Below are 26,359 nucleotides of genomic sequence, written 5' to 3' on the forward strand. Positions count from 1 at the left end.
GAGATCAACTTGGTCAAAGTCCACCCAGAACTAAGTAACTGTTCTCAGTGTTTTTGAGAACTTACTGATGTGTTGCTCTGATCTGTAAGCATTAAGATACCAAATATGGGAGCTTTTAGGCCTCATCCACACTGGACTTTTTTGCAGCTTCTGTTTTTGGCTTCAGGCATTTTTTTCTGCAGCCAGTAACTTCCCCAGCATGTTATCCTTTGTGTCCATGCACACATGGGTTGTTATAAGTGTTTTTTGACAGGGGTGTTTTGTGGCTGGAAATAAAACTAGAATTTTTGGGATTTAAGTGGAGTTTTTGTGGGAGTATAGTTTTGCAAAAAATAAATAAATACATTTAAAAAACGCTACAGCTGAAAAATTCTGAAAAACGCTACTGCAAAAATGCTGCAACACTCACTATACAGCTACAGCCCAATACAGCTAACGCTACTGGTGTTTTTTATAACATTCAGTGTGAATGAGGCCTTATTGTAAACCGGAAACTAAAATGGTCCTGAGTTATTTTTATTTAGCTCATATTTGTGAAAGTTAAGGTATTTTATCAACTCAAAATTTTTGAAAATATTTAATACAGGGTGCACCCATGTTAAAGGATTAACAGAGCACTATGGCTTTTCTAAAAAGGGTGCACAGCATAAGCTGTTTGCTTTCAGATAGTCTCTCTCTAACTGAAAGTTTGTACAGAGGCGTTTGAACAGGCAAACAGGGAAAAAATATGAATTCTTCCTCTTTCAGCTGTGTATGTACATAGTCAAAAGTAAAGAGTCAAAGCTATTAAGCTCTGCAAACAATAGACTTTTTGCAACAAGGACAGTAAAGGACAGGTAGGCCCCTTTCACACAGGCGGATAGAATTCAGCTTTTAGCTGCAGATAGATCAAGTTATCTACCGCAGCTAAACTCAGACAATGCTTTCCTATGGCCCCTATTCACACACTGCATTTAGCAACAGTTTTGTTACATGGGGTTTGGTGCGGTTAGAAATTTTTTTTTTTACTGCGTCCAGGACCAATTTATTGCAGCTATCTGCACATAACTGCAGGTAATCACAGTGTACTATTTCACCTGCAGATAGCAGCGGCAACAAGCAAAGAAAAACAACAGGAAGCACATCAGAAATGGCAAGAATGTTCCAACGCAGCTAAAGGCAAAAATGCTTGGAATTTCAAAATAACAAAACATGCTTTTAACAGCGGCAGAACAGCCGCACATGTGAAAAGGGCCTTACACGCACATGAACTTTAATGACATCCCAGTCTTAGTCCGTAGAGTTCAATATTGAGTTGGCCCACCCTGTGCAGCTATAACAGGTTCAACTGTTTTGGAAAGTCTGTCCACAAGGTCTAGGCATGTGTCTATGGGAATGTTTGACCATTTTTCCAGAATGCCATTTGTGAGGTCAGGCACTGATGTCAGACAAGAAGGTCTGGCTCACAGTCTCCGCTCTAATTCATCCCAAAGGTGGACCATGCTTTGTATACTGGTCCAAATCATTTGGTGGAGGGGGGATTATGGTGTGGGGTTGTTTTTAAAAGGTTGGGCTTGGCACCTTAGTTCCAGTGAAGGGAACTCTTGAGGTGTCAACATACCAAGACATTTTGGACAATTTCATGCTCCCAATTTTGTTGAAACAGCTTGGAGAAGGCCCCTTCCTCTTCCAACATGACTGCGCACCAGCACACAAAACAAGGTCCATAAAGACATGGATGAGGGAGTTTGGGGTGGAGGAACTTAACTGCCATGAGTCCTGACCTCAACCCGAACACCTGTGGGATGAATTAGGGCAGAGAGTGTGAGTCAGGCCTTCTCATCCAACATTAGTGCCGAACCTCACAAATGTGCTTCTGGAAGAATGGTAAAACATTCCCATAGACACATTTCTAAACCTGGTAACTTAATAGAAGAATCTGAAACAATTTTTTTTGTGCCTACTAGTTTCCTCCCACACCTGTTGGTAGAATAATTGGCTCTTGTTGAACTTAGACCTACTATGTGTATGCCTGTATGTATGCATGTATGTATGATAGGGATTTATAAGGTCCCTACCCTCAAGATTCTTATAATCTAATTGTAAGCTTGTTGAGGGTAGGGACTGGTGTGAATTTACAACATGAAAAGCTCTGTGTAAATTGTCGGAGCTCTATAAATACCTGTAATAAATTAAATAAATAAATGAACAGATGCCGTGTTATTCGCGGTGAGAAAGAAGCTAGTGCCATCTTTTCAAGCAAACTTCCCCATTCCGTATCTCAGCTGCTTGTCACATCTTGAGACACTTTCGTTCCTTAAGGCAATATTTAACATGAGAGTCACTTTCCGACAGAAAACATCCAACATCATCTTCACTACAGTCCCTCTTGCCCTAGATATTCCTCAGGGGAATATACATTTTATATGTGTTTTGTCTCAAATTCAAAATAAACATATTAAGGTAAAATGCTGAATACGGTTTGACTGCTTCGTATTCGCCTGACCTTTTGTGGTTTGCGTTGATACTGTTTTGTGTTTTCCGATTTTATTTCTTCTACTGTGCCTTTATGGGTCTGTTCATTCCATTTTAAGCCTGATATTCTTTCTCCAATCTCTCAGGCTCAGTGTCCATGAAAATAATAATAAAAAAGTAATATTTCTCAGACAGCTTTAAAGGGCATAAATTCGCCTCTTTTATCTTGTGCCACAGAACGCCTGGAATGAGTGACCTCACTGCTGTCAGCAGTTTCCACCAAAGCTCGCGTTTTAAACATTCTAAGCTGCAGAATCAAGCCGTGACTTTTCCTGACATAGAAAATTGACAGCAACATACAGACAGAGGTTTAGCTGTATTATCCATGGTAACTAAGATTTGACTACAAAATTTTCTGGCATTCAACAAGCAAGCAAGCAACCTTTTGATAAAATATGTACAGCTGTGACATTTTTCTCTAGAAGTCAGCATTCAGAATCGGCGTATACTTGTGTTTCTGGTCAACAAAGATGCAGATAAAATAGTGTTACATTGGTTGCTTTAAAGGGGTTGTGAGCCCTCAGGGTTTTTTTTTACCTTAATGCATTCTATGCATTAAGGTAAAAAACCTCTGGAGATGCAGTTGCCCCCCCAGAGCCCTCCTTTTGAACCCGATCTTTCTAGCAATAGGGATGGGCACACCAGCCTCAGCCGGTGTCTCAGGTCCTCATTGGGTAGATTGATAGCAGCATAGCCATTGGCTCCTGTTGCTGTCAATCAAATCCAATGACACCATGGTTCAGGACATGGGAGAGTGCCCGCAGAAGTGCCCCATGGAAGAGCGGTTCTCCAACAGGGCACTCGAGAAGAGGAAGAGACAGGAGCGCTCGTGAGGGACCCCATAAGAGGAGGATCAGGGCCACTCTGTGCAAAACCAAATGCACAGAGGAGGTAAGCATGATATGTTTTTTTTTTTTTTTTTTTTTTTTAAACCTTTAGATATAAAATCATCAGCTGTATAGTGTACTATATTGGTGGTACATTGTTGGCCAGCAGAAAAAGATTTGGGGGCACTCATTTCACATGATTGAAAAAGAGAATACAACATGGCAACGCAGGGGGAAAAGTGAAAAGAAATTCTGAGATGTGACAAAGGTCTTTAGTTAGACCTCATTTAAAATACTGTGTCCAGTTTTGGAGACCTCACTTACAAGATACTGATAAGATAGGAAAAGTCCACAGATGGGCAACACAAATGGTGAAAGAAAATAAAAAGGGGCAGACTCGATGGACCACTTTGTCTCTTTTCTGTGTTTCTATGTTTATTTGAAATAGTTTCATAGTTTCATAGTTAGTAAGGTTGAATAAAGACACCAGTCCATCCAGTTCAACCTGAGTGAGTGTCTACAATTGTCCCTATCCCTGTACATTGCACACTCACATCAGTCCCTACCCTCAAGGAGCCCACTATCCTAGGTCCCCATTCGTATACTAGGGCCAATTTTGGACAGAAGCCAATTAACCTACCTGCATGTCTTTGGAGTGTGGGAGGAAACCGGAGTACCCGGAGGAAACCCATGCAGGCACAGGGAGAACATGCAAACTCCAGGCAGGTAGTGTCGTGGTTGGCATTTGAACTAGTGACCCTTCTTACTGCTAGGTGAGAGTGCTAACCACTACACTACTGTGCTGCCCAAATAAAAGTATAATCTACTAAGGCCCCTTTCACACGGGACGGATCAGTAATGCTCCGCCCCGTGATGATCCGCTTGCTCAGTGGGGATCACTCCGTTTGTCCCCGCTGAGCCGGCGGATAACAGGGTGGTCCCTGCACACTGTGTAGGGACCGCCCTGTCAGCTCTCCGCTCTCCTCTATGGGGGATCGGATGAGCACAGACCGTCTGTCCTTGTTCATCCAATCCGCTCTGCAAACGGATAGAAAAATAGGATTTTCCTCCGTCTGCAGAATCGGACAATTGCGGAGGTGGACGATATCGGGTGTCTGTGGATGTTCATCCGCAGACACCCACTATCCCATAGGAATGCATGTATGTCCGTATTTCATCCGCAAACGGATGGATGAAATACGGACATAATGTCCGCATGTGTGAAAGGGGCCTAAGGCTAGGTCCATGTAAATGTTGGCTTCTTCAACTTTCAAGGTGGAGGAGATTGGCTGTGGCTCTATGTGTATCTACTGGCTTTAAGAGACAGGAAATGTACAATAGTACCCCAAAGAAACTCCTGTTCTTCTTTGGTGCAACAAGCAAGAGCAGGTCACCCAGATGTGAATAGGCTTCAAAGAATAAAATAGAAATCTTAGGCTCGCTTCACACTGCCATGACTTGGGAGTCGACTTGAGACAAGTTGGATGTCATTTTTTTTTTTATGTCATAATGTAGAGCAGGGGTGCCCAACCAGTGGCTCGGGGGCCCTCTGATGTGGCCCACGAACTCCTGCTCTGAGATGGCGGGTTGGCAAGCCCAGATTGCAGGTTGGCTACCCACCATGTCAGAGCATCAGTGTTGTGAATGAAGCCAACAGTAGAGGGAACAGGCAGCTGCAGAGCAGAGCCGAATAAGCCCATGCTTGCTGTATAGCACCAACTCCTGTCATAGGTGGCCCGGGACAGAAAGTTTATTACTAAAATCACAGTGTATATATGGGCATATTTGTTCTGCAGTGGTTACTGGGCTGCTTTTAAATTGATCCTCAGGTGTAGCGCAGTGTACCTGCGAATTACCTGCACTGAGCCATAGACTTCTGGTTTTACCTGTGGGTTTGGTGTACTTTCAGAAGGTGCACCACACCTGCAGGATATGATAGAATTCTATGGCATAGTACAGCTAACCTGCAGGAAAGCCACAGGTGCGGGTAGACCGCAGACCATCAGTGTAAAAGTAGCCTTAGGCCCCTTTAACATGATCTGTCTGATCCAATTGGACCCTCCATCCACCTTCATGGAGTGGCAGATGTAAACAGACTTGTGTCCATTTACATCTGCCTCCTTCCAATCCGATCTGTTAAAAAAACGAAAAGTGGATCCATCCCCTTCCATTTGATCAGATGGGAGGGACCATAGAGTAGAGTGGGCTGTGTCCGTTTCCGCTTTGCATGCGCAGAGTAGACGCAGAACTGTCATCTGCTTATTGTGGCCCACGACTGGCTACTAAGTCGCTTAAGTGGCCCTCGCTCTTTAAAAGGTTGGGCACCCCTGATGTAGAGTATAAGATTTCCTATCATTTGAGCCCAGTCTTGCCACAAAGAGTTAATCCAGCTCTGAGCAATCCTCTTTTAGTGTTCAATGAGATAAATCTTGACAGAAAAAACTTTGTCAAATCCTCCCCCTTACTGTAACAGGTAATTTACATATCTCGTGCACTAGCCTAAGGCCCCATTCACATTGGGGTGGTTTTCAGGTGCTACAACGCTAAAAATAGCGCCTGAAAAAACTGGCCCCTTTCACTCCAGTGTGAAAGCCCTCCGAGCGGTGCGCTAGCAGGATGGTGAAAAAAGTCCTGCTAGCTGCATCATTGGAGCGGTGAAAGGAGCGGTGTATTCACCGCTCCTAAACTGCTCCTACCCATTGAAATCAATGGGGCAGCACGGCTATACCGCCGGCAAAGCTCCAATGCAGCAGCGCTTTGCAGGTGGTTTTAACCCTTTTTCGGCCGCAGACCGCCGCTAAAACGAAGGTAAAGCGCTGCTAAAAATAGCGGCGCTTTACCGCCGAAGCCAGCACTGCACCAGTGCGAAATGAGCCTAACAGACATGCATTATTTTGTAATTCCCTCCCACTCCTTTCTTCTGCTGCTCTGCAAGGATTGGCTGTTCCACACCTCAGCATGATTTGACATGCTGAAGTCATGCGGGGACTTTTCTGGGTTTTGACTGGATGTTAGAGATCATAGCAGAAGTTCAGTGTAAGAAATACACAGGAGAAAATGCATGTTGATAAGGGGAGTGTAGAGGTAGGCGGGGAGTCTGCTGACATCACGACTCCACCCACTGAACCCTGGAAAACAGACCCACCCACAAAATCTGCAGTTTTTCGGGTCTCATAACAGATAGAGGGGAGGCATTTGACAGATAAGTATACATCCAATATTGCAGTAGTTTAGAAAGGATGAGAGTGGGTTTACATCCACTTTAATTAGCACTTCTGAAGTCGCTCTGACTTTAGAAAAGGTTCCTCTACTACTTCAATGTGACTTCTATCCGTCTTGTGCCCATAGACTTTAATGGAAGTAGCCTCCAAGTCAGATACTCATCTTAATTAATGTGATTTGGATCCGACATCACACAAAGATTACACGGTCATTAATCTGAAGTTTCTTCAAAGTTTCGGAAAAGTCGTCTGGCAAAGTCACTGTAAACTTTGAACCGAGCCTAACTGTTGAAAGTTATCACTCTTCTGGAGACATGCAACAAATTGCTCAGGTGTGAATGAAGGCTAAAAGGAAACTTGCTTTGAGGCAAATATGTAGGCTGCCACTGAGTTCTTTTACAAAAATGTATTTGCCTGGCCGTCATAGTGATCCTGTTATTTTAATTTAAAATCTTGAGTAAATGGCCCTGAACAAGTAATGAGATCAAGGGTTCTGACTTGATTTGGTACATAGTTGTTCCAAATCGGTGACTCAAAGTATGGAAACCTATGGTTCAGCCAGTTAGGGAAATAGCATTTTAGGACAATGGCAGGAATAACAGCCTATGTATTATCTCAGTGAAGGTTACAATAAAGTGGATCTTGACAACCCCACTCAGCAAATTAGCCGAGCAAATCAACAGAAATCAGCAAAAAAAAAAGTGCCCCAGTCTATAGCCTGAGACACAGTGCTTTTTATGTTAGGTACCACCCCCTTGTATCTTCTACAGTGTAGACAACGAAGCCAGGCAGTGAATCACAGGCTGCATTTCAAAGACACCTCTTTCCTGTGACACCCATGTGTCACCACTCTCTACAGAGCATTAGGTTTTTCAGTAGACAGGGGAATTAGTAACACACATATTGAGATGGGGGCATAAAGCAAACCTTTTCCCCTCCAAACAAGAAAAATCTAGGGTGCATGCAACTCTGTGTGTGCACATCCATAAACATTACATTAGGGTTTTTGCACAATTCAATGGTTCTCGTAACTTATATTTCTTTTCTGGTACTTTCAGATTTTCAGGTGGCACTGGTGACCGAGCCTTGGCCTTAGAGGTGCCCCTTGGGAAGGCTATGTCAGGAGTGCCTCTAATCTTGTAGGGTGCATGCATGCTTCAAAAGATTTGATGCAGGCTGTTATTTACAATAACAAGCCACGTCTAATCTCTTAGCCCTTGTACACACAGTCGGACATTCCAACAACAAAATCCGTCGAATTTTGTCTGACGGATTTTGTCCGAAACTTGTGTTGCATACACACGGTCGGAAAAAGTTGTCGGACAATCCAATCGTTCAGAACGTGGTGACGTTATTTCATTACGACGGGACTATGTTCAGGTTAGTAGCCAATAGCTTTGGTCTAGGAATTTGACCTGGGCATGCGTGGCACTTTGTCTGATCGGAATTCTCTATAAACGATAGGAAAAAGTCTGATCGGATCATGTTGTCGGAAAATTTTATAGCCCAGCTCTAAAACTTTGTCGGTCGGATATTCAGACGAAAACAGTCCGATGGAGCCCACACACGGTCGGATTATCCGACAACACGGTCTGATTGGAAATTTTCCGTCGGAATGTCCGACCGTGTGTACAAGGGCTTACAGTGTATTCACAAGAGGTCACCAATAAGCAGGCACAAAATAAAGAAGAAGCCAGCTGCCAATGACATTTTTTTAAAAGTGGCGATACAGGTTTCACATTCAGGAGGGAGAACAGACCACGGGAACAGTAGAAAATAGTAAGACTAAAGTAACTATTACTAAGTTTTTTGGTCTTTATATTATTATTGTATTGCTGTTGTTAGTGTTAGTAACCAGTTCAGTTCTTTGGACGTACTAAGTATGTCTAAAGCAGGGGTGCCCAACCAGTGGCCCGGGGGCCACATGTGGCCTGTGGAGCCATTTGATGTGGCCCGCAACCTCCTGCTCTGGGATGGTGGCTTGACAAGCCCAGATCGCAGGTTGCCGACCCACTATCCCAGAGCATCAGTGTTGTGAATGAAGCTCTCCATTCACTCTGGACTTTCCATTCACCTCTGCTAACCTTCAATCCAATACGCAAAGAAAAAAAAAAGGGAAGGGGAATCGTCCCCTTCCGTCAGATTGAATTGGAGGGCCCATAGAGTAGCATGGGCTGTATCCATATACGTTCTGCATATGCAGTGTAGATACAGACCTGTCATCTGCCCATTACACTTATTTAGGCCTGCGACCGGTTACCAAGTCGCTTTGATGGCCCTCGCTCTTCAAAAGGTTGGGCACCCCTGGTCTAAAGAGTGAACCTTTAATCACAATCTGATGACTGCAGAAGCAGCCATCAGCTTGTGCTTACCGGTAGGTACCACTATGGCTACAATGTTGAGGAATGGAAAAATTCTATTGATTCCATGCTTAGGAGTATGGAGTATATGGATATGTTTACGTGAAGCCTCAATCACAAGTAAAAAAGCCATAAAAATGCACAATAAATCCCCATACACACTATCAGTTTTTCTGCTGAGTTTTTCCTTCAGATTTACCAAAACCATATAATATGAGGTCAAACCTTAGGAGTTTCCATTTGTATGCAATCTGGCAGGCCCTTGTGCTACATGGTTTTGGTAAACCTGATGGAAAAACTCAACAGAAAAACTGATAGTGTGTATGGGGCATAAGTAATAGCATGGAAGCTGCATTAAGCATATCCAGTCCTTTAGATTCAGCTATGTTGGATCATTATACAAATTTGAGATCTGTCTATGGCTAGTAGGACTTTCTTGCAGAAGTCATTCTGTGCTTCACCTGTGTTGTGTACATATAATACATATATGATATGTGTGTGCGTGTGTGTTTGTGTGTATATATGCATACTCACACAGTAAGCTGTGGTTTGCCTTGTGACAGAATAATTGGCATGCTGTGACATATTTTAGATATAATAAATAAGCTCTAATGCTCGCAGACCATAGATGTTTGTGCTGAATATATGAAACAATTTCTAGGAAATATGAAGAATGCGTTCGGAGGCTCTATGGGAAATAACCCCCCATGTGATACAATTTGCTGTGATTTTAGCCTGGAGCTTACCAATACCTTTAAACACCTTACAATTAAGATCGACAGCACAAACCTAATACATCATTACATTTATACCCAATGCAATGTATTTCAAGGAGCAAATTGAAATATAAACTGTTGCTGTGCTTGGTGTACCACAGTATCAGATTACAAAAATAAGGACAAAACAGTCTGAGGTGCTTATTGAGTTACCAGTATTGACTTCTGCACCGAATCATCTCTCATCTGAGTGTGAAGAATGGTGTGTTTGTTATATTTCTCCATTACTGTATGTGATTGTGTTAGGTGTAATGGAGCGGGGCACCAGGTGTTAACTCTTATCCATCATGCTCGCCATATACAACATTACATAGGGTCGAAGCCATGGTTTAATGCAGCTCTGAGGGCAGTGATAGACGCATGGGCTTATTTAATGAAACAATTCAAAGAGAAAAATGTGCAAAGTAGGGATGGGCGCGATGTTCGAGTCAAAAGTATGTTCAACTCGAACATCAGCTGTTTGTTCGCAGAACAAATGAAAATATGGGACACTTGTGGCAAGTTCGCCCATCGCAGGGCGCCCCATAATGCACTGCGATGGCACTGATATGCAGCACTGATATTCAGCACTAATGGGCACTGATAGGCGGCAATGGTAGGCACTGATAGGTGGCACTGATGGGCAATGATAGGTGCTACCGATGGGTGACATTGATTGACAGCACTGATGAGCACTGTCGGGCATCACTGATTTACATCACTGGGCACTGATTGGCATCACTGGTGGGCATCACTCTTGGGCACTTGTTGGCATCACTGATGGGGCTGCACTGATAATCATTGCACTGATTATTTATCAGTGCAGATGTCCCCACTGAGAAAAGCCGGTTATCGGTTCTCCGGTTCGGAATGCTGATAACCGTAACTTCCTATTTACATTTGGACATAGCTAATCACATGGTAAAAAGCCTATGTCATAGGCGCTTTACAGGAAATGGTAATGCCGCGTGTCTGAGTGACAAACCACACCACAGTTCGCCATGCTGTGTGCCCCTGGGGGGCACATGAGTGGCCATTCTGAAAGACGTCATATGATATTCACTCAGAACAATGAAACCCAGGCCTGGCCGTCAACCTGCTATAAGCCGGGCAGAAACTGGTTAAAGCAGAACTTTACTCTCTCAATCAGCACTATTTTTAATCCTTATGCTGCTAGCATTAGTAAATAGATAGGAAAGTATATCATATTTACTTGTTTTAAGCTTTTTTTTTTTACATTTCTTCATTTACTCCCTGTTTCCTAGGAAAATGATGTCATACACCCAAGAGGGTTTTTCTGAGCTAAGCACTCTCCTGTCTTCATGCTTGAGCTAAGGTTGGATGGATTCCAAGAAGTAAATGCTACATGAATCATCTGCCCTTGTTCAAGATGGCCACGGGCCGAAATGCTAGGGGGTGATTTTCAAATTGATTTCCCCACAAAATAAAGAATGGAGACATGGATGGATGTATGAGTTCACTCTGCATATTAAAAATGAATTAAATAGCGTTTTTTGTTTGTGGTGCTCAAAAGCAGCGCAGTTCTGCTTTAAAACATGTGGTGCAAAACATAATTCATATTCCCCATTTGTGGCTCTCTATGTTGATATTTTTTGTCTGAGAACAAATAGAGGAGAAAGGATTGTTGAGAGTCAAATCTATTTTCTAGGTGGATGTATGAACATCTTCTTGATTTTCAATTCCAAAAGGTCTTGGGATATGGATGTGCTCACTTTCATGTCTAACTCTATTAAAAAAAAAAAAAAAAACATATGGTCTTTTTTTTAACGTTTTGGATAAAGTAGATACGAGTTAGACCCTTCATTGAGATTTTATTGATGTCTGTATTCCTACTGTGGAGATTCGCTCCTCTGTTTGCCCTGGTGAACATTGAAAGTGCCAGAAATTCCCCAAAAAATTTAGTTGCCATTGGAACACGAGGTGCCAGAAAACCCTCCAATGGGCACCCTTATTCTACTGACAACTGTTCAAGGGGGAGTTTCATTCACTTTGGATAGATTTATTGTTTCCATGATAGGGATTTTAACCCTGGCCTACTACACTAAATTCTGTTCTATTCTACGCTACTCCTTTACAGTGTACAATGGGTGTTACTTACGTAAGGTAAATCCACTTTGCACTACAAGTGCACTGCAAGTGCACTTGGAAGTGCAGTCACTCTAAATCTAAGGAGTAGATCTAAAAATGAGGGGAAGCTCTGCTGATTTTATCATCCAATCATGTGCAAGCTAAAATGCTGTTTTTTATTTTCCTTGCATGCCCCTCTCGGATCTAGTCACGTTACTTCCAAGTGCACTTGCAGTGCAAAGTGGATTTGCCTTTCGTAAATAACCCTCAATATCTTATATTGATGCCTGCTGGAAATCTGTTAACAAATCAGTAATCACTTTCTCTGCACAATCTTTTTATTATCCTTCTCCCTGCAACATCCCATCTCTATCTGTGAGAAATGTTTGTTCTCTTTCGTTACTGTTGCTCAAAAGAGTGTCTAAGGTCCTCCCCAACTTTCTAGTGCTACCTTAGTGGATCTCATGTCATTAGTCAAAGGAATAAACATGGAACAATAGCTCTCCCTTGTCCACAAATCCGACATGTGCAGTGTGCTCTCCCTCCCGCTGTCACATCAGTGCAAAATTTATCTACAATGCACAATGATTTGGAGACTACTCGGGCCCCTTGACTACACAAGTTTGTTTTTTTGTTTTTTTTTAAGGTAAACTAGTCCTTTAAATCATATTTCAACAACTTTTCTAGTTGCTTTTCACTGGTTATTGGACATAAATGCAGAAACCGAAAACAGGCATACTTTTTTGCGTTATGTGGTAGGTCTAGCCTTGTATACATGGACATCGACTTGTGCAAGTTTAGTTCATCAGAGTGTGACAGTGCTACACCCTGCCACTGTGTTAGAAGAGGTAAATGTCACACAGGGTCTTCACGGATGCAGGTTTAGACACTCCAGAATATCTTTTCTAAGCTGCCAAAATTAGTTTTTCAGTTTTCTCTTGGATTGGTAATTCCTGGATTGGGTTCTGGAGTTTTGAGGCTTTGAAGAATCTAACTCTGTGCCCATGTCTTACCAATGACCTGCAGCCTGAATGTGCAGGTGTGCATAGTCTTTTTAATCAAAGGGCTGGCTGCGATTCAGGGCTCCTTCCCCCTGCTGTGGGAACAGCATATATGTATGTAGAGGAGAAGGATGCCAGGAGGGTGTCTACCCTGGCCTCAGAGGAGAGGTGGCTAGATCAGACCAGGCAGTTGTCTGAAAGGTATCCACATATGGTGGGTCATTAGGCAAGAGCCTGTGCAGCCCAGGTGGGCATTTCATGTATTGGAAAGCTGACTTAGCCCTTGTACACACGGTCAGAGAATCTGTCGGAATGAGTCTTATCGGACCGTGTCGTCAGATAATCCGACTGTGTGTGTTATGCATCAGACTGATTCCGTCCGACCCAATTTTCCAACATGTTGGAAATATTTCCCGACCAACTGGGCTGGACGGACCTAATCTGATCATGTGTAGAGCATTTCATCGGACCAAGTGCCACGCATGCTCAGATCAAATTCCTACATCAAAGCTATTGGCTACTAGCCTGAATGTAGTCCCATCGTAACGAAATTACGTCATCACGTTCTGAAAGATCGGATTTTTCGCCAACTTGGCCCGACCGTGTGTATGCAACAGTTTTGGACACAATCCGTCGGACTAAATCCGACGGGCAAAATCCGACGGATTTGGTTGGCAAAATCTCCGACCGTGTGTACGTGGGCTTAGACAAAGTGCTGAGTCTGTACAGAGACAGGCGCTGGGACTACAAAGTCTGAATAGCTAAGAGGCTGGCAAATTTATATTTTGCAGCTGAACACTGCTGCAAGGGTAACCCTGTGAGATCTTTTGAACTTTTTCTTTTAAATAAAAGTGGGCCAAGAGCCCTGAAACTGTATCTTATGGCTGGTCTGAGTTGGATGAAAAGCACTACACCAGAGCAAAACCCCCACATTATCACAATAGCAATGCTTTCAGCCAACTTCCACTTTCTTTTTCGCAGCCTTTGAAGTGACCCTTTAAGTGGGGCAAAAAGATGTAATGTGTATGTAAAAGCATATTCACCCTCCCCACTGAACATTGCTACTTTTATTGGAAAGCCTAAGCTAGATTCTGTGCAGAAGCTGACACCTCTTATGCCACGTACACACAATTGAAAATTCGGCCAGCAAAAGACCGATGAGAGCTTTTGGTCGGAAAATGCAATCGCATGTATGCTCCATCGGACTTTTGCTGGCCGAATTTCGGGCAGCAAAAGATTGAGAGTATATTCTCAATTTTTCGGTTTGAAAAAATGTTCCTATCCGAAAATGCGTTCGTGTGTATGCAATTCTGACGCACAAAAACTCACGCCTACTCAGATTCAACTACGAGAGGGAAGCTATTGGCTACTGGCTATTGAACTTCCGTTTTCTAGTCCCGTTGTACGCGTTGTACATCACCGCGTTCTTGACGGTTGGAATTTGGTGTGACCGTGTGTATGCAAGACAGCTTGAGTGAAATCCCATTGGAATTCTGTCAGGAAAACCATCAGAGCTTTTTCCAACCAAAATTCTGATCGTGTGTACGCGGCATTAGAGGGTCAGTCTCATGCGCCTCCATGTTTGAAAGAACCGAAGCCCAATAAATGAAAAGGACAGGTCAGCGACAGTCAGGATGGGGGCAGAAGGAGAGGGATGATGAACTGGGCTCTATCTGACTTGCTGCAATTTCTAATGCACACGGTGAGAAACTCATGTGGGTAGGTTTACTAAAGCTGGTGCACTCAGAATCTGGTACAACTGTGCATGGTAACCAATCAGCTTCTAACGTCAGCTTGTTAGATTAAGCTTTGGCAATAAAACCTGGAAGCTGATTGGTTTCTATGTGGAGTTGCACCAGATTTTGCACTCTTTGGTTTTAGTACATAACCCCCATAGTACTGTATTTATTGGCGTATAACACTCACTTTTTCACCATGAAAATTGGGTGCAAATAGCGTGTGCGTGTTATACGCCAATACAAAAATTTTAGTTTTTCCTGAAACTTCCTTCTTAAAATGAGGCTAAAAGTAAGGCCGGAGTTCAGCTTTAATACGTTTTTACAACATGTGTCAAAAACGAAAATTAACGTACAGTAAACACATTTCATTTTTCAAGTGAAACAACTGAAGATACTTTGTAAATTCTTCTTCTCAGAATCCTCTTGATGTCTAGCTAGGCTTCAGCTATTTACTAGCTCCTTTTTAAAGGTGAGAGTGATTACATAATTAAGCTTTAATTAAACCCAAATCTAATTGTGTCTGCCATGATGATGTATCCCATACACTGGGGGCTTCTCCTGGGAATTGCCTCCTTCTTAGAAAGGTCAAAGGGATTTCTGTTTTTCCCGAAAAAAAGCATTTGGAGAGCAATTAAGGATTGAAAAAAATACATTGAAGAGCAGCTAACCTACAATATGCCATGCTTAACAGACTGTGTTGTACGGTGAGCATATGCTTAATGGATCAGCAGAAAGGTGAGATGTTGCTATTTGCATTTCTCTACCCAGAAGCCTTTGCTGCTGCTGATAGATGAAATATGGCACCTCCACCAATATGTTTAAACGGCGTGTGAGAACAGTGCATCAAATAAGAAAAAAAAAAAAAAAAAGCCATTAAGTTTGTTCTAACATCTAACGAAAAAGGCCACTGATTGAAACCGGCTTCCCTTCTATCCACCTCTATTACAGCACTTAGAACTTGGTAGCAACAGTGAACAGTCACTTTCAAAGTCTTTCTAACAACTTCTTAGCAACTGTAAATTGAAATGTGGGAGTTTTTTTATTTTATTTTTGTATTTAATTTTTTTTCATTTCTATATCTTGTTTTATTCATACTGAAAAAGGCACCACTTGCTTATTCCAGTATGTTGTGTTCTATATTGGATATGCATAATTCTCTAAGTAAATGTCATGTATGCTTGCAAATATAGCGTGTTCTTCAAGTTTAGGTTGAGACATGACTGAATAAATAAGATATACTGTGACAGTGGAAATACAGATTTTTTCTTGACATCTCAGCTATATGGGACACAATTATTTAACAGCAGGCTGTTGCAGTGTGTTACAGCACAAGCGTGTTGTAATTAAAGGTAAATAAAGGTAAAACTATTTTTAGTTTTGGATAGAGTGGAGAGGCATTAGAACACCGTTCAGTTTTTATTGCTGTTTGTGCCCTTGTTAAGGAGATTCACCTTCTTTCTTTGTCATGTTTACTGTTATCCTTAACCACTTGACCACTGGGCACTTAAACCCCCTTCCTAACCAGACCAATTTGCAGCTTTAGGTGCTTTCACACTTTGAATGACAATTACTCAGTCATGCAACACTGTACCCATATGAAATGTTTGTCCTTTTTTTCACACATAAATCAAAAAAGACTGAAAATTTGGTAAAAACATTTTTTTGGGCGAGTATTGGCAGATTATTGGCGAGTATTGGCAGAGTACTGGAGAGTATGGCAGAGTATTGCAGAGTATTTCAGGGTATTGCAGTGTTGCAGAGTATTGGCAGAGTATTGCACAGTGTTGCAGAGTATTGCACACAAAAAGACTAAACATTTGGTAAAAAATTTTTTTGGGGCGAGTATTGGAAGATTATTGGCGAGTATTGGCAGAGTATTGGCGAGTATGGCAGAGTATTGCAGAGTATTTCAAGGTATTGCAGAGTATTGGCAGAGTATTGCACAGTGTTGCAGAGTATTGCACACAAAAAGACTAAAATGTATTGCAGAGTATTGGTGAGTATGTGCAGAGTATGTGCAGAGTATTGGCGAGTATTGCAGAGTATTTCAGAGTATTGCAGTGTTGCAGATTATTGGCAGAGTATTGCACAGTATGGGCAGAGTACTGCAGAGTATTGTCACAGAGCAGCGCTGTGGGTACTACACATCCAGCCCACAGCACTGCTGCAATCTCTCCCCCTCTCCTCTCGCACTGTACCGATTGGTACAAAGAGGGGAGGAAGGAACCGGCGGCATGATATGTCGCTGGTTTGTTTACAAGTGATCGCTCCATCATTTGACAGAGTGATCATGTGGTAAATGGGCACTGCCAGCAGCCAATTACCACGATCTGTGATGCACCGGGTCTTATGGGCCCCGCGTTTATGGATGTTTACAGGAGCACGCCCCAGGGGGCGCGCAAGAGCAAGATTATGGGAGGACGTCCATGGATGCCCTCCCAGAATAAGCCGACCGCACTGTAGCCGTCTTTCGCCTATGGCCCGGTCGGCATGTGTTTAAATGTGAAAGAAAATTCAAAATTTTGGGTTGACTCCAGCACAATAATAGAGGGGAAAATCTTCCAATGGGGTCACTGGTTCTGGTGACAACCAGGGATTCTTCCGGTTTGGAGGGATTTCCTCTCACTTCCTGTTTTGACTATGGGACAGAAAATAAAGGGAAATCTCCCTAATGGGATACAGACAAACAAAATAAACTGACGAAGGTTATAACTCTTCCTTATCAAAACTGAAAAAAAGTTGTGCCTATAGTTCTACTTTGGCCCGATAGACTTGAATGAGAACACCTGCAGACTTTTTTCCAAGCGTTTTTAGCCTGTAAGAAGTGATCTCCCCGTAGGGCTTTCCACTGACCAAAACAAAAATGCCTGAAGCTTAAATTCCGATGCAAAATGCTTGAAATATGCTTCTAAACAGTTCATATATGCGTGCTAAAAATATGCCTGAAGATTAGTAATGAGCTCAGGCTTGTTCGGATCATACCTGCCAGATAGACATCACTGTACACCACCAATCATAGGCAGCGCATGTATGTGCAGCGGGGGGGGGGGGGGGGGGGGTGGGCGAGAAATGCCTCGCTGCCTATGATTGGCGGTGTGTAGTGAGGGCTTCCTGGCTGGTATGATCTGAACACATCTGAGCCCATCCCTACTGAAGATACCTGAAAATCCTCGTCCTCCTCAGGTGTGAATGCATCTTTACAACAGTCCATTACTTTTGAAATGGCTGCCAAAACAGTCTGAAAAAACATACATAAGCATCTTTTTTTAACATAACGTACCGCAGCGCATATGTGTGTTGGGGTGCGCAGCAGCACAGGTGCATTACCCATGGCTCTAATTGTGCATTGAGGTTCCATTTTGAATGCATGGTACTGCAACCCAATGCACAAACTAATATACCATCAAAAACTTAACACAGGAACAAGTACAAGGCACACCATAGCCCATTTGCCATTTTTTTTTATTCTGTCACTGCTTGCATAAAATGATTTAGCTGCTAAAACCCTAATAATCTGAGAACACTTAATACACACAAACCAAAGATTCCCAACTCCACACCCTAGTGTTTCTTTACAATTTAAATATGCATAGCAGTTCAGAAAGGCATTATTCTTCCTGCATTCTTACTAATACTGCAGTTTGTAAAAGCAGAGCGTTTGAACCCCATAAAGCGTCAAGGTACACCCCATAAAGTTTTAAACGGCTCAATCTGGCTTTGGGAACATTATATGAAACTGGAATAGGAGGAAACTTGTCATGAAATAAATGTGTTGGCTGGCACTTCAAACCATCTGTTCCTAAACCAGTTTAGAAAATAATGTCAGTTATGTTTTTATGTTCCTAATGTGCACCTATCATAAGGTAGGTTGCCATTGCTGACCTGTCTTGATGAAAATCCTAACTGTCTGGCTTTTATGCAGATGCTTTGGTTTTGGTGCTTTCTGAGTCACTAATACAAAGCAGACATTGAGATGAGGAATTCTGACTTCTCTGAATTTTTGTTTGCACATGCTTGTTTTGGGTCAGTGACTTATACGCACATATTGAAGGCAAAGACCACCGGGCAACACTTTCAGAAGTAGGTAAGCTGCAGCAATGGCGTATTTAGGTAGGAATGGGGCCCTAGGCAAAATGTTAACTCTGCCTTTCCATCCCATAAAATGTTCCTACACTAATAGGCATTTTTCTCCATTCATACTATACCACACACAGACCATATCTACCACTGAGGAGGCATCAGGACCCATATTCAGGGTGTAACATGTTACAAAATTCACCATCCCCCCATTACAATCTGCAAAGAACGTGCCTGTATGGGGCTCTGCACACCCGGCTGCGTCATTCATTCACAGAGCTCTGTGAATGGGAAACGGCAAAGAAAGGTCTCAATTTACTACCACTGTGCTGTTAAGCGCTGTGGTAGTTTATTGATGCTTTCTGTTAGTGTACAATGTATGACCAGACAGCTTACACACAGATCTTGCAAGAGCCCTGCATTTCACCCGCAAACTGCTAATCGTGGCTGCAATGCTTTACCTGCATTTTTTTTAAAAGGTGAACTTATGCTTTAACGCACGCCATGTCTATTTAGCAATTTACTAAAGTTCTCAAAGAACAACTTGGGAAAATAAATACTTTAATTAGCAATGCCTTCTAAATCGTTGCTATGGATTCTGATCAATACGCATTCTCTTTGCACTTTGCCCAGTTTTACCAAGTAAGCTTGCATTATATTAAATGTAAAGTTTTGTTGCTTGATGGTAGTAATGAAAGATTAAACTATTGGGTTAACCATCCATCAATCCAGCTTTATAGCTCAATCAACAGACTGTGTCAATCCTGACAAGGCCACAGTAGTACTGTAACTCCAGGATTTTGACTTCCAGTTTTCATCAATACTGCAGCTTGATAGTGAGTAGACATGTGGTTCATGAAGGACTTTTGCAGACTGAATATGGCATTAAGATTAAATGGTAGATCAGCAGATGGTGATCACTGTACAATCTGCTCTTCTGTCCTGCTCAGTCTCTATGTATTTTGATCAGTATTTCAGGTACAAACAATGTGACTCTGGTATTGCAGTTTAGAAGCTAAAATAAATTCCCAGCCAAATGCTAAAGATGAAACAATTTATGCAAGCACCAGTTTTCAGAAATGTCTCTTGACTTTGAAAATTGGAAGTTTTAATTTGAAAACTGCATTTTTTTTAGTTCCAGAAACATACTGCAATATAAGAGATAAAGCATGCGTTCCCGGATGATTTGCCCACACTAACATGCATAAATCTAATTTACTGTAAGCATACATCTCTATAGGATGTGGGACTCCCTGGTCATTAATATAATAGATGGATTAGTCAGCCTTTGCTCCAATGACTTATTATTGGAGTTAGTTATGAGAAGTGCATTACTTTCTATAGCTAAAATGGCTGTAATAATATTTTTTTCTTTACGTGTGAACACATATTTTAATATAAGCAGATGTTATAACCCCGCTTTATGGCTATCTCAAGACCATTAGCTTCATAAGATCAAAAATGAGAACTGCACCCAAGACCAGTGGTGCAATGAAGGGAAGGAAGATTGCAATTGCCTAAATTCAAATGAAAATAATTAACAATAATTATAACCCTGATTTTAAAGGAATAAACATTAACAGAAAATTGGTTTAGTCTGACTAGGCTTGGTGATATCCCTTTAATGTGCTCTCGAGTCTCTAATTATAACAGCCAGAAAGCGCTTCATGTATAAAGACTTATAAAAGAAGGTAGAAAGGAGTTTTTGTATCCATAGAAATGGGTTTTTGGGTTCACTTTCTGAGATGAAAGTATCTAAAACCTAAGCCTTTTTAGCTTTGAATAGAGTGGTGGGGTTTGTGAGCCCTTGTAAAGTTATTATTTCTGCTTATGTCCCCCCTGAAGAGATTCACTTGAAAAGATTGAATCTCCATCAAAAGATTTCCTATCTATTCAAGTTCTGGTGGCAACTTTTAGATTTCCCCTCACTTTCATTTTTGATGACAATGGTAACCAAGACCATTGTCGTCGAAAATGAAAGTGAGGGGAAATCACAATTTTTGAGTTTCCACTAGAGCATGGAAAAAGAGGAAATCTCTCAATGGATACACAGTTTCTGGTGTCTAAGAGGGGATTTATACCACATTGCAGAGATTTTCTTTCACTTCTTGTGTGTACAGGAAGGGAAGTGAAGGGAAATCTCTGGAATGGGACACCGATGGCAAAAATAGAAACTCAAGAACGGTTTTAATGCTTTGCTACTTTATCTAAAATATTTAAAAATACGTTTTGGCTTTAGATATATTTTGAACGATCAGAAATGCCAACAGGCTCCCAGCACCTGGGCCATTTGTTAACCACTTATTAACCGCCGCACGCCGATGTACGTCCTAACTTTGAAGAGGAATATTGTTGTTATGGCAACCAGCTAGATGCCATAACCCCGGTATCCTCTTCTTTGGCCGGTGGCCCACTTTGCGATAACAGTGGTCTCTGTGGCAGATTTGCTGAAAAATCATTTTTATTGGTGGCGGGAGATGGCGACCCCATCTTCATACCATTGCAGGGCGGAAGCAACGTCAAAACGTCACTTATGCCCATAACTCTTAAAGGGCACTTTTTTTTATGACAATTTTTTTTTCGTAATTGTATTTTAGCGTAAATATGAGATCTGAGGTCTTTATAACCCCAGATCTCATATTTAAGAGGTCCTGACATGTTTTTTTTCTATTATAAGGCATGTTTACATGTCTTGCAATAGGAATAAAAGTGACACAACTATTTTTTTAAAAGAACAGAAGCAAACGCATAAGTGAGTAGCTCCCGCATATGAAAATGGTGTTCAAACCAGAAATATAGTGGGCATTCAATGGGCATTCAATGGCAAGCTATTAAAAAATCAATATGCTTTATCTAATGGTGGCCACGCATGTAATGATCTGATGAAACAATTCTTTACAGAATTGGACAATATGATCAAATCAATAGATTACTGAAAACACATATACTGTTTTAGATATATAGCAAAATTGATCAGGCAGTGAATTGATCGACAATACAATTATAACATTAGGTACTGCAAATTATCTCAACATTATATAAAATGTTAAATTATAGAAAAAATCTGTCAAACAAAACAACCAAAAATACTGTTGTTGGTCTAGGGACCACATCTCCATTCTTATTCCCTTCCTACTGTACACACGTAACTTGGTTTGAAAACAAAAATTGTCCATGATACATTGTTATCTGCACCAACATTTGATTTTTCTAGACAAGGTTTTGGGCATACTCCCTTCTTCTAAGATCTAAGCAGTACTATATTGCTTGGACCTTAGAAGAAGGGGGTACACCCCAAAAGCTTCTCCTGAAAGTCCATGCAGTACAGTACTTCTTGGACCTTAGAAGAAGGGGGTACACCCCAAAAGCATGTCCTGAAGATCCATGCAGTACAGTACTGTACTGCTTGGACTTTAGAAGGTCCAAGTATTTCAGTACTGCTTAGACCTTAGAAGCTTTTGTGATATCCCCCCGAAAACTTGTCCTGAAGGTCCAAGTATTCCAGTACTGCTTGGACCTTAGAAGGTGATACTACTGAAAGCTTGTCCTGAAGGTCCAGCAGTACGGTACTACGTGGACCTTAGAAGAAAAGGGTACATACCAAAAGCTTATCCTGAATGTCCAAGCGATAGACTACTGTTTGTATCTTAGAAGGAGGAATACCATGAAAGCTTGTCCTAAAAACCTAAATGTCAGTGCAAATAAAAAAGTTTTAAGCATAATTTAACTATTTTTGTTGCAAGAGTACTTATATGGCTACAATCACCTCAAGAACGTTGGTTTAAAAAGAAATCCAACCAACTGGCCTTTTCCTGCTCATTTTATAAAAATGGCTTTGGCTGTTATGGGCAAAAAACTATTCTCCCTCATATACTCCAGTTCAAGAAGCCCTTGGTAGAAATGAATTACTAAGCTCTACATATGACCGTTGCTCTATACATTGCCTAAAAAAAGACTAGTACTGTGTTCCCCCTTGTGATGATGTGAGCATTCTTACTTCTCCTGCAGTAATGTGTACTGAGGCTGGCGTAGGCAGTGTTTACTCAGGTTAATCAGACGGCGCATTTGCCTCTGAGACTTTGACAACAATTGTTTGAAGCCCGCTCTCAGTTGCTCATAGCGCCGAGTCAGGTGGAGGTCTGCATTCCAGATCCTTGAAATTGTTGTGATGTTGAGGAATCGGTCTGTAGGCAAATTCTTCATAAATGTCCGGAACTCTGCTGTAAAGAAAACAGTGATTTACTATAAATCTTGAGACTGGAAAACATCCAACCTGAAAAATAGCCTTCTGATACTCATTTTCACCAGAATTCACACCAAATCAACGTACATCCATTTCTGTGGGACAAACAGCTCTGCAAACTTCTTTATAAATACTCTTGTTGCTTTGGCCAAGGTACTGCCATTTCAAGCCATCACTTTTAAAAGACTATTGTCATATGTGGACTGCCACTGATGACCTAGCTTTTTAAATGCTTGTTCCATAACTGTCTCAGATTTTAATACTTTCTGATTCACTGACTCAGAACAAGTCCTATTGATATTTATCTCAGGAAAGTTTTCGTTTCGACCCTAATCAGACCTTAGAATTTTATAATTGTATGAAGCATTTTGGATATATTTGAGTACATTTCAGTGCATTTTTATTGTCTGATACCTATTTTTATGCACATGGGTTTTATTGCTGAAGCTGTTACAAGGCGGTCAAATTCTCTATGTTGAATTTTTTACTTTAGTGTTGTATTATATAAATACAAAGGAGAGAAGAAGCATCCCTAATCTAGTACGAGAAGTGAAATTACAAAGCAGCATACCTGGGAACCCTCTGGAATTGTCCCACAGACTCCAAGTAATCAACAAGATTGTTTAAAAAAACTTGTTGGGGATAATTGCTAAGCCCATATTTATATACGGTTGTGCCAAGTTATCTTAGCTATACAATACAGAAGGGTCACCTAATTTCTTCTCAGCTCACATTGCAGTGACATAATCACTCTGATCTTTAGTCCACTAGGAGTTACCTCTGACCTGGGTGCCAACTGGTTGCCTGTAGCATACCTCCCAACTTTTTGAAATGGGAACGAGGGACACCTATTAGCAAAAGTATGTAGGCGTAGGACATGCCCCTTTAAGAATTATACAGAAAAAAAGATTAGTCAAACCCACAAGTGTTTTTTTTTTTTACCACTGCTATTCCTTTATACTGGCCATTGAAATGTACAGATCATGCAAATTTTGAATTGGATGAAAGTTTTTGTACAGAAAAACACTTTTTGAATGATAAATGGTGCATGTTATATACAACTATATAGATCAGACCAAAATGAGGGACAAATGAGAAGGAAAGAGGGACTGGGGGACTTTGTTCCAATGCTGTAGTAGTGGAGTCGTTACTCCAGTCACTCATTGGTCATTGAGTGGAGAATTGGCACTGCATGGAAAGAGATAGGGGTTGTACTCTTTCTTTCACCAGCTACAGTAACCATAGTAATGGGTAAAGGTGAACGGATGTGACTGGGTTCAGTTCATAAACAGTTTTGTGAATCTTGCCAATTTTGTGTAGTTCACAGCAAACCTCATTGAAATCTACAAGCAAATCTTGTTATTTAATTCTGGCTATTTGTAGAACTAATAAGCAAGCTGTTGTCAAACAAAAGGCAAAGAAAGCTGTACACTGCCATAAGAACATGTACCAATGACAAAATTAAATTAATCAATAAAACAAAAAAATCAGTTGGGTGAAATCCAGCATATTTACAAAGCAGTAAAGGTGACTTTCACCCAACTGCTGATGGTTAATCAGTTACAAACTCCAGGTAGATTCACCTGCAGTGAATTTTTTGTGAATATTGCCCATATCTCTCCCTACACAGACCGGTCAGCTCTTCATAAGGATTTGTTCTTGCATGTGGCAGCCCTTGCTGCCCCTCTGAAAAGTAATCCACCATTGACAGGCAGTGAGTAGGCAAAACATGTTGCTTCCTCACCACTTGATTTAACTCTAAACAAGTTGGACCATCATGCAGCAGCCATGGTTGCAGAGTAATTGTGGCACAGCTCTTTACACTTAAATAGGTGACTTTAGTGGCTGACTGCCTGCCAAATGTGACATGCTGTTCAGTTTTTGCTGCAGCCACAATTTAAGTAATTGCTTTGGCAGTCAGGAGGTGGTAAAACTACAGCTCACCCTCTTGCTTTTATTGTCCCCCTGTGAATGAGCCTGATAGCTCCAACAGACACTGAAAATATGACTATTGTGAACCCACCCTTTTATAGCAAGGGGGCTAGGTTATCCATTCCCTATTTGCTCTTGTGACTCAGCTGACTAAGGTAAAAGCTATGCATTGCATTACAGGTTGTTCTTTATTTCTGCTTGCAAACCTGCAAACTTTTACGCCAAAAGCTCACAATTCCTATACTTTGGGAATCCTAAGGATTGGCCGCCAAGCCCATGCTCCTGAAGCACATTCTTAGTAGTGAGATGCTTGAGACATAAACAGCGGTAGGCTGACTCAGCTCACCAGAATCCAGCTGCAAATGGAAAGTGACCCTTTAAACTAAAAGGAATGAAATGTGTTTTTATTAGTTATTTCCTAGTTCTGGAGTGCTATACTGTACTGCTTTATTTTTGAATATATGTGTCTAACCATAGCAGCACTGCAACAGATATCGTGCTACTTTAATATCCACGAGATACAAATTCACCAGAGGCACTCTGCAATAGGCTATAAACAAAATGGCCACGTCTATTACATGCATAATTAGGTACTTTAGTACCAGAAAACTGTAGGCACAGATAGAAGATGTTATAATTATCTAAAGAAATCCAGGCTAAAAGTAAAAGGACAACATAACTCCAAAAAACAATATTTTGGTGCAGTCAACCTCCGTCTGAGACAATGGCCTATACCGGTCAAATGCACTCACTTAAAGCAGAAGAGCAGTTTGGATTTATTTTTACTTATCTTTGTCACAGAGGGAGTCCGGTGCATTACAACTCCATGTTCAGCATGCAGGGTACCTTTGTGTACTCTCCTGGGTTTTGGGTATAAATATACTTTAAAAAATGTACATTATCCAGAGGTAAGGGACTGGGCAAAATGATTACTTCGATACTGGAGTTCTCCTTTAAATCCATACCTGGCATTACACAAGGAAGGATTAGACCCCCTGTCAAGTTATTATTGCAATATAAATCTCCACCAGGGAGATCCCTCTAATTGTACTGGTGACAAGTAATAGGAAAATACAAGATTATATAGTTGTCCCCAAAGCATGAGGTAAGGAGAAATCTTCTAATTGGAATTCCTAATCAAGGGATAGAATGAGGAAAGGTTAGGCACCCAGCAAAGTTATTATTGCTATATTTATTTCCACTCGAAAGATCCCCCCTCTACTTGTACTTGTGACAAGAGAGGGAAAAATTGTAACGTTTTATAGCTGTCCCTCAAAGCAAGGAAAGTAAGGAAAAATCTTACAATGGGAACATCTGTGGGAGATCTACCGTAACTTCCAGTTGGGTTTGTGGGACAGGAAATGAAGGAAAATTTCCCTAATGGTACATATACCACAAAAAAATAAATGTTACATGTGTAAGGTAGTCTTTGATAGTCGTTGATTTAAAAAAAAAATATATATATATATATATATATATATATATATATATATATATATATATAGATATATAGATATATAAATATATATATATACATCTTCTCTCATTTGGGTCCCACCATCTTTGCACCCTAAACCATTTAGCCTGATCCTAACACATACC

At 41.2% G+C, this 26,359-nt stretch overlaps 1 protein-coding gene across 2 annotated transcripts in view; it reads right to left on the bottom strand.

Annotated features, from left to right (window-relative positions):
* Positions 1–26,359, bottom strand: part of BRINP2 (BMP/retinoic acid inducible neural specific 2) — a 485,004-nt gene that overhangs the window by 29,140 nt on the left and 429,505 nt on the right. For both annotated transcript variants that reach the window (XM_077453187.1, XM_077453188.1), the window contains exon 7: positions 22,580–22,802. In XM_077453187.1, coding sequence (XP_077309313.1) covers positions 22,580–22,802 — 223 coding nt within the window. The remainder of the gene's footprint in view (positions 1–22,579; positions 22,803–26,359) is intronic.

Source organism: Lithobates pipiens, unplaced genomic scaffold (genome assembly GCF_037356315.1).
Source record: "Lithobates pipiens isolate NorthernLeopardFrog02 unplaced genomic scaffold, aLitPip1_a1.2 Scaffold_23, whole genome shotgun sequence".
NCBI lineage: Eukaryota > Metazoa > Chordata > Amphibia > Anura > Ranidae > Lithobates > Lithobates pipiens.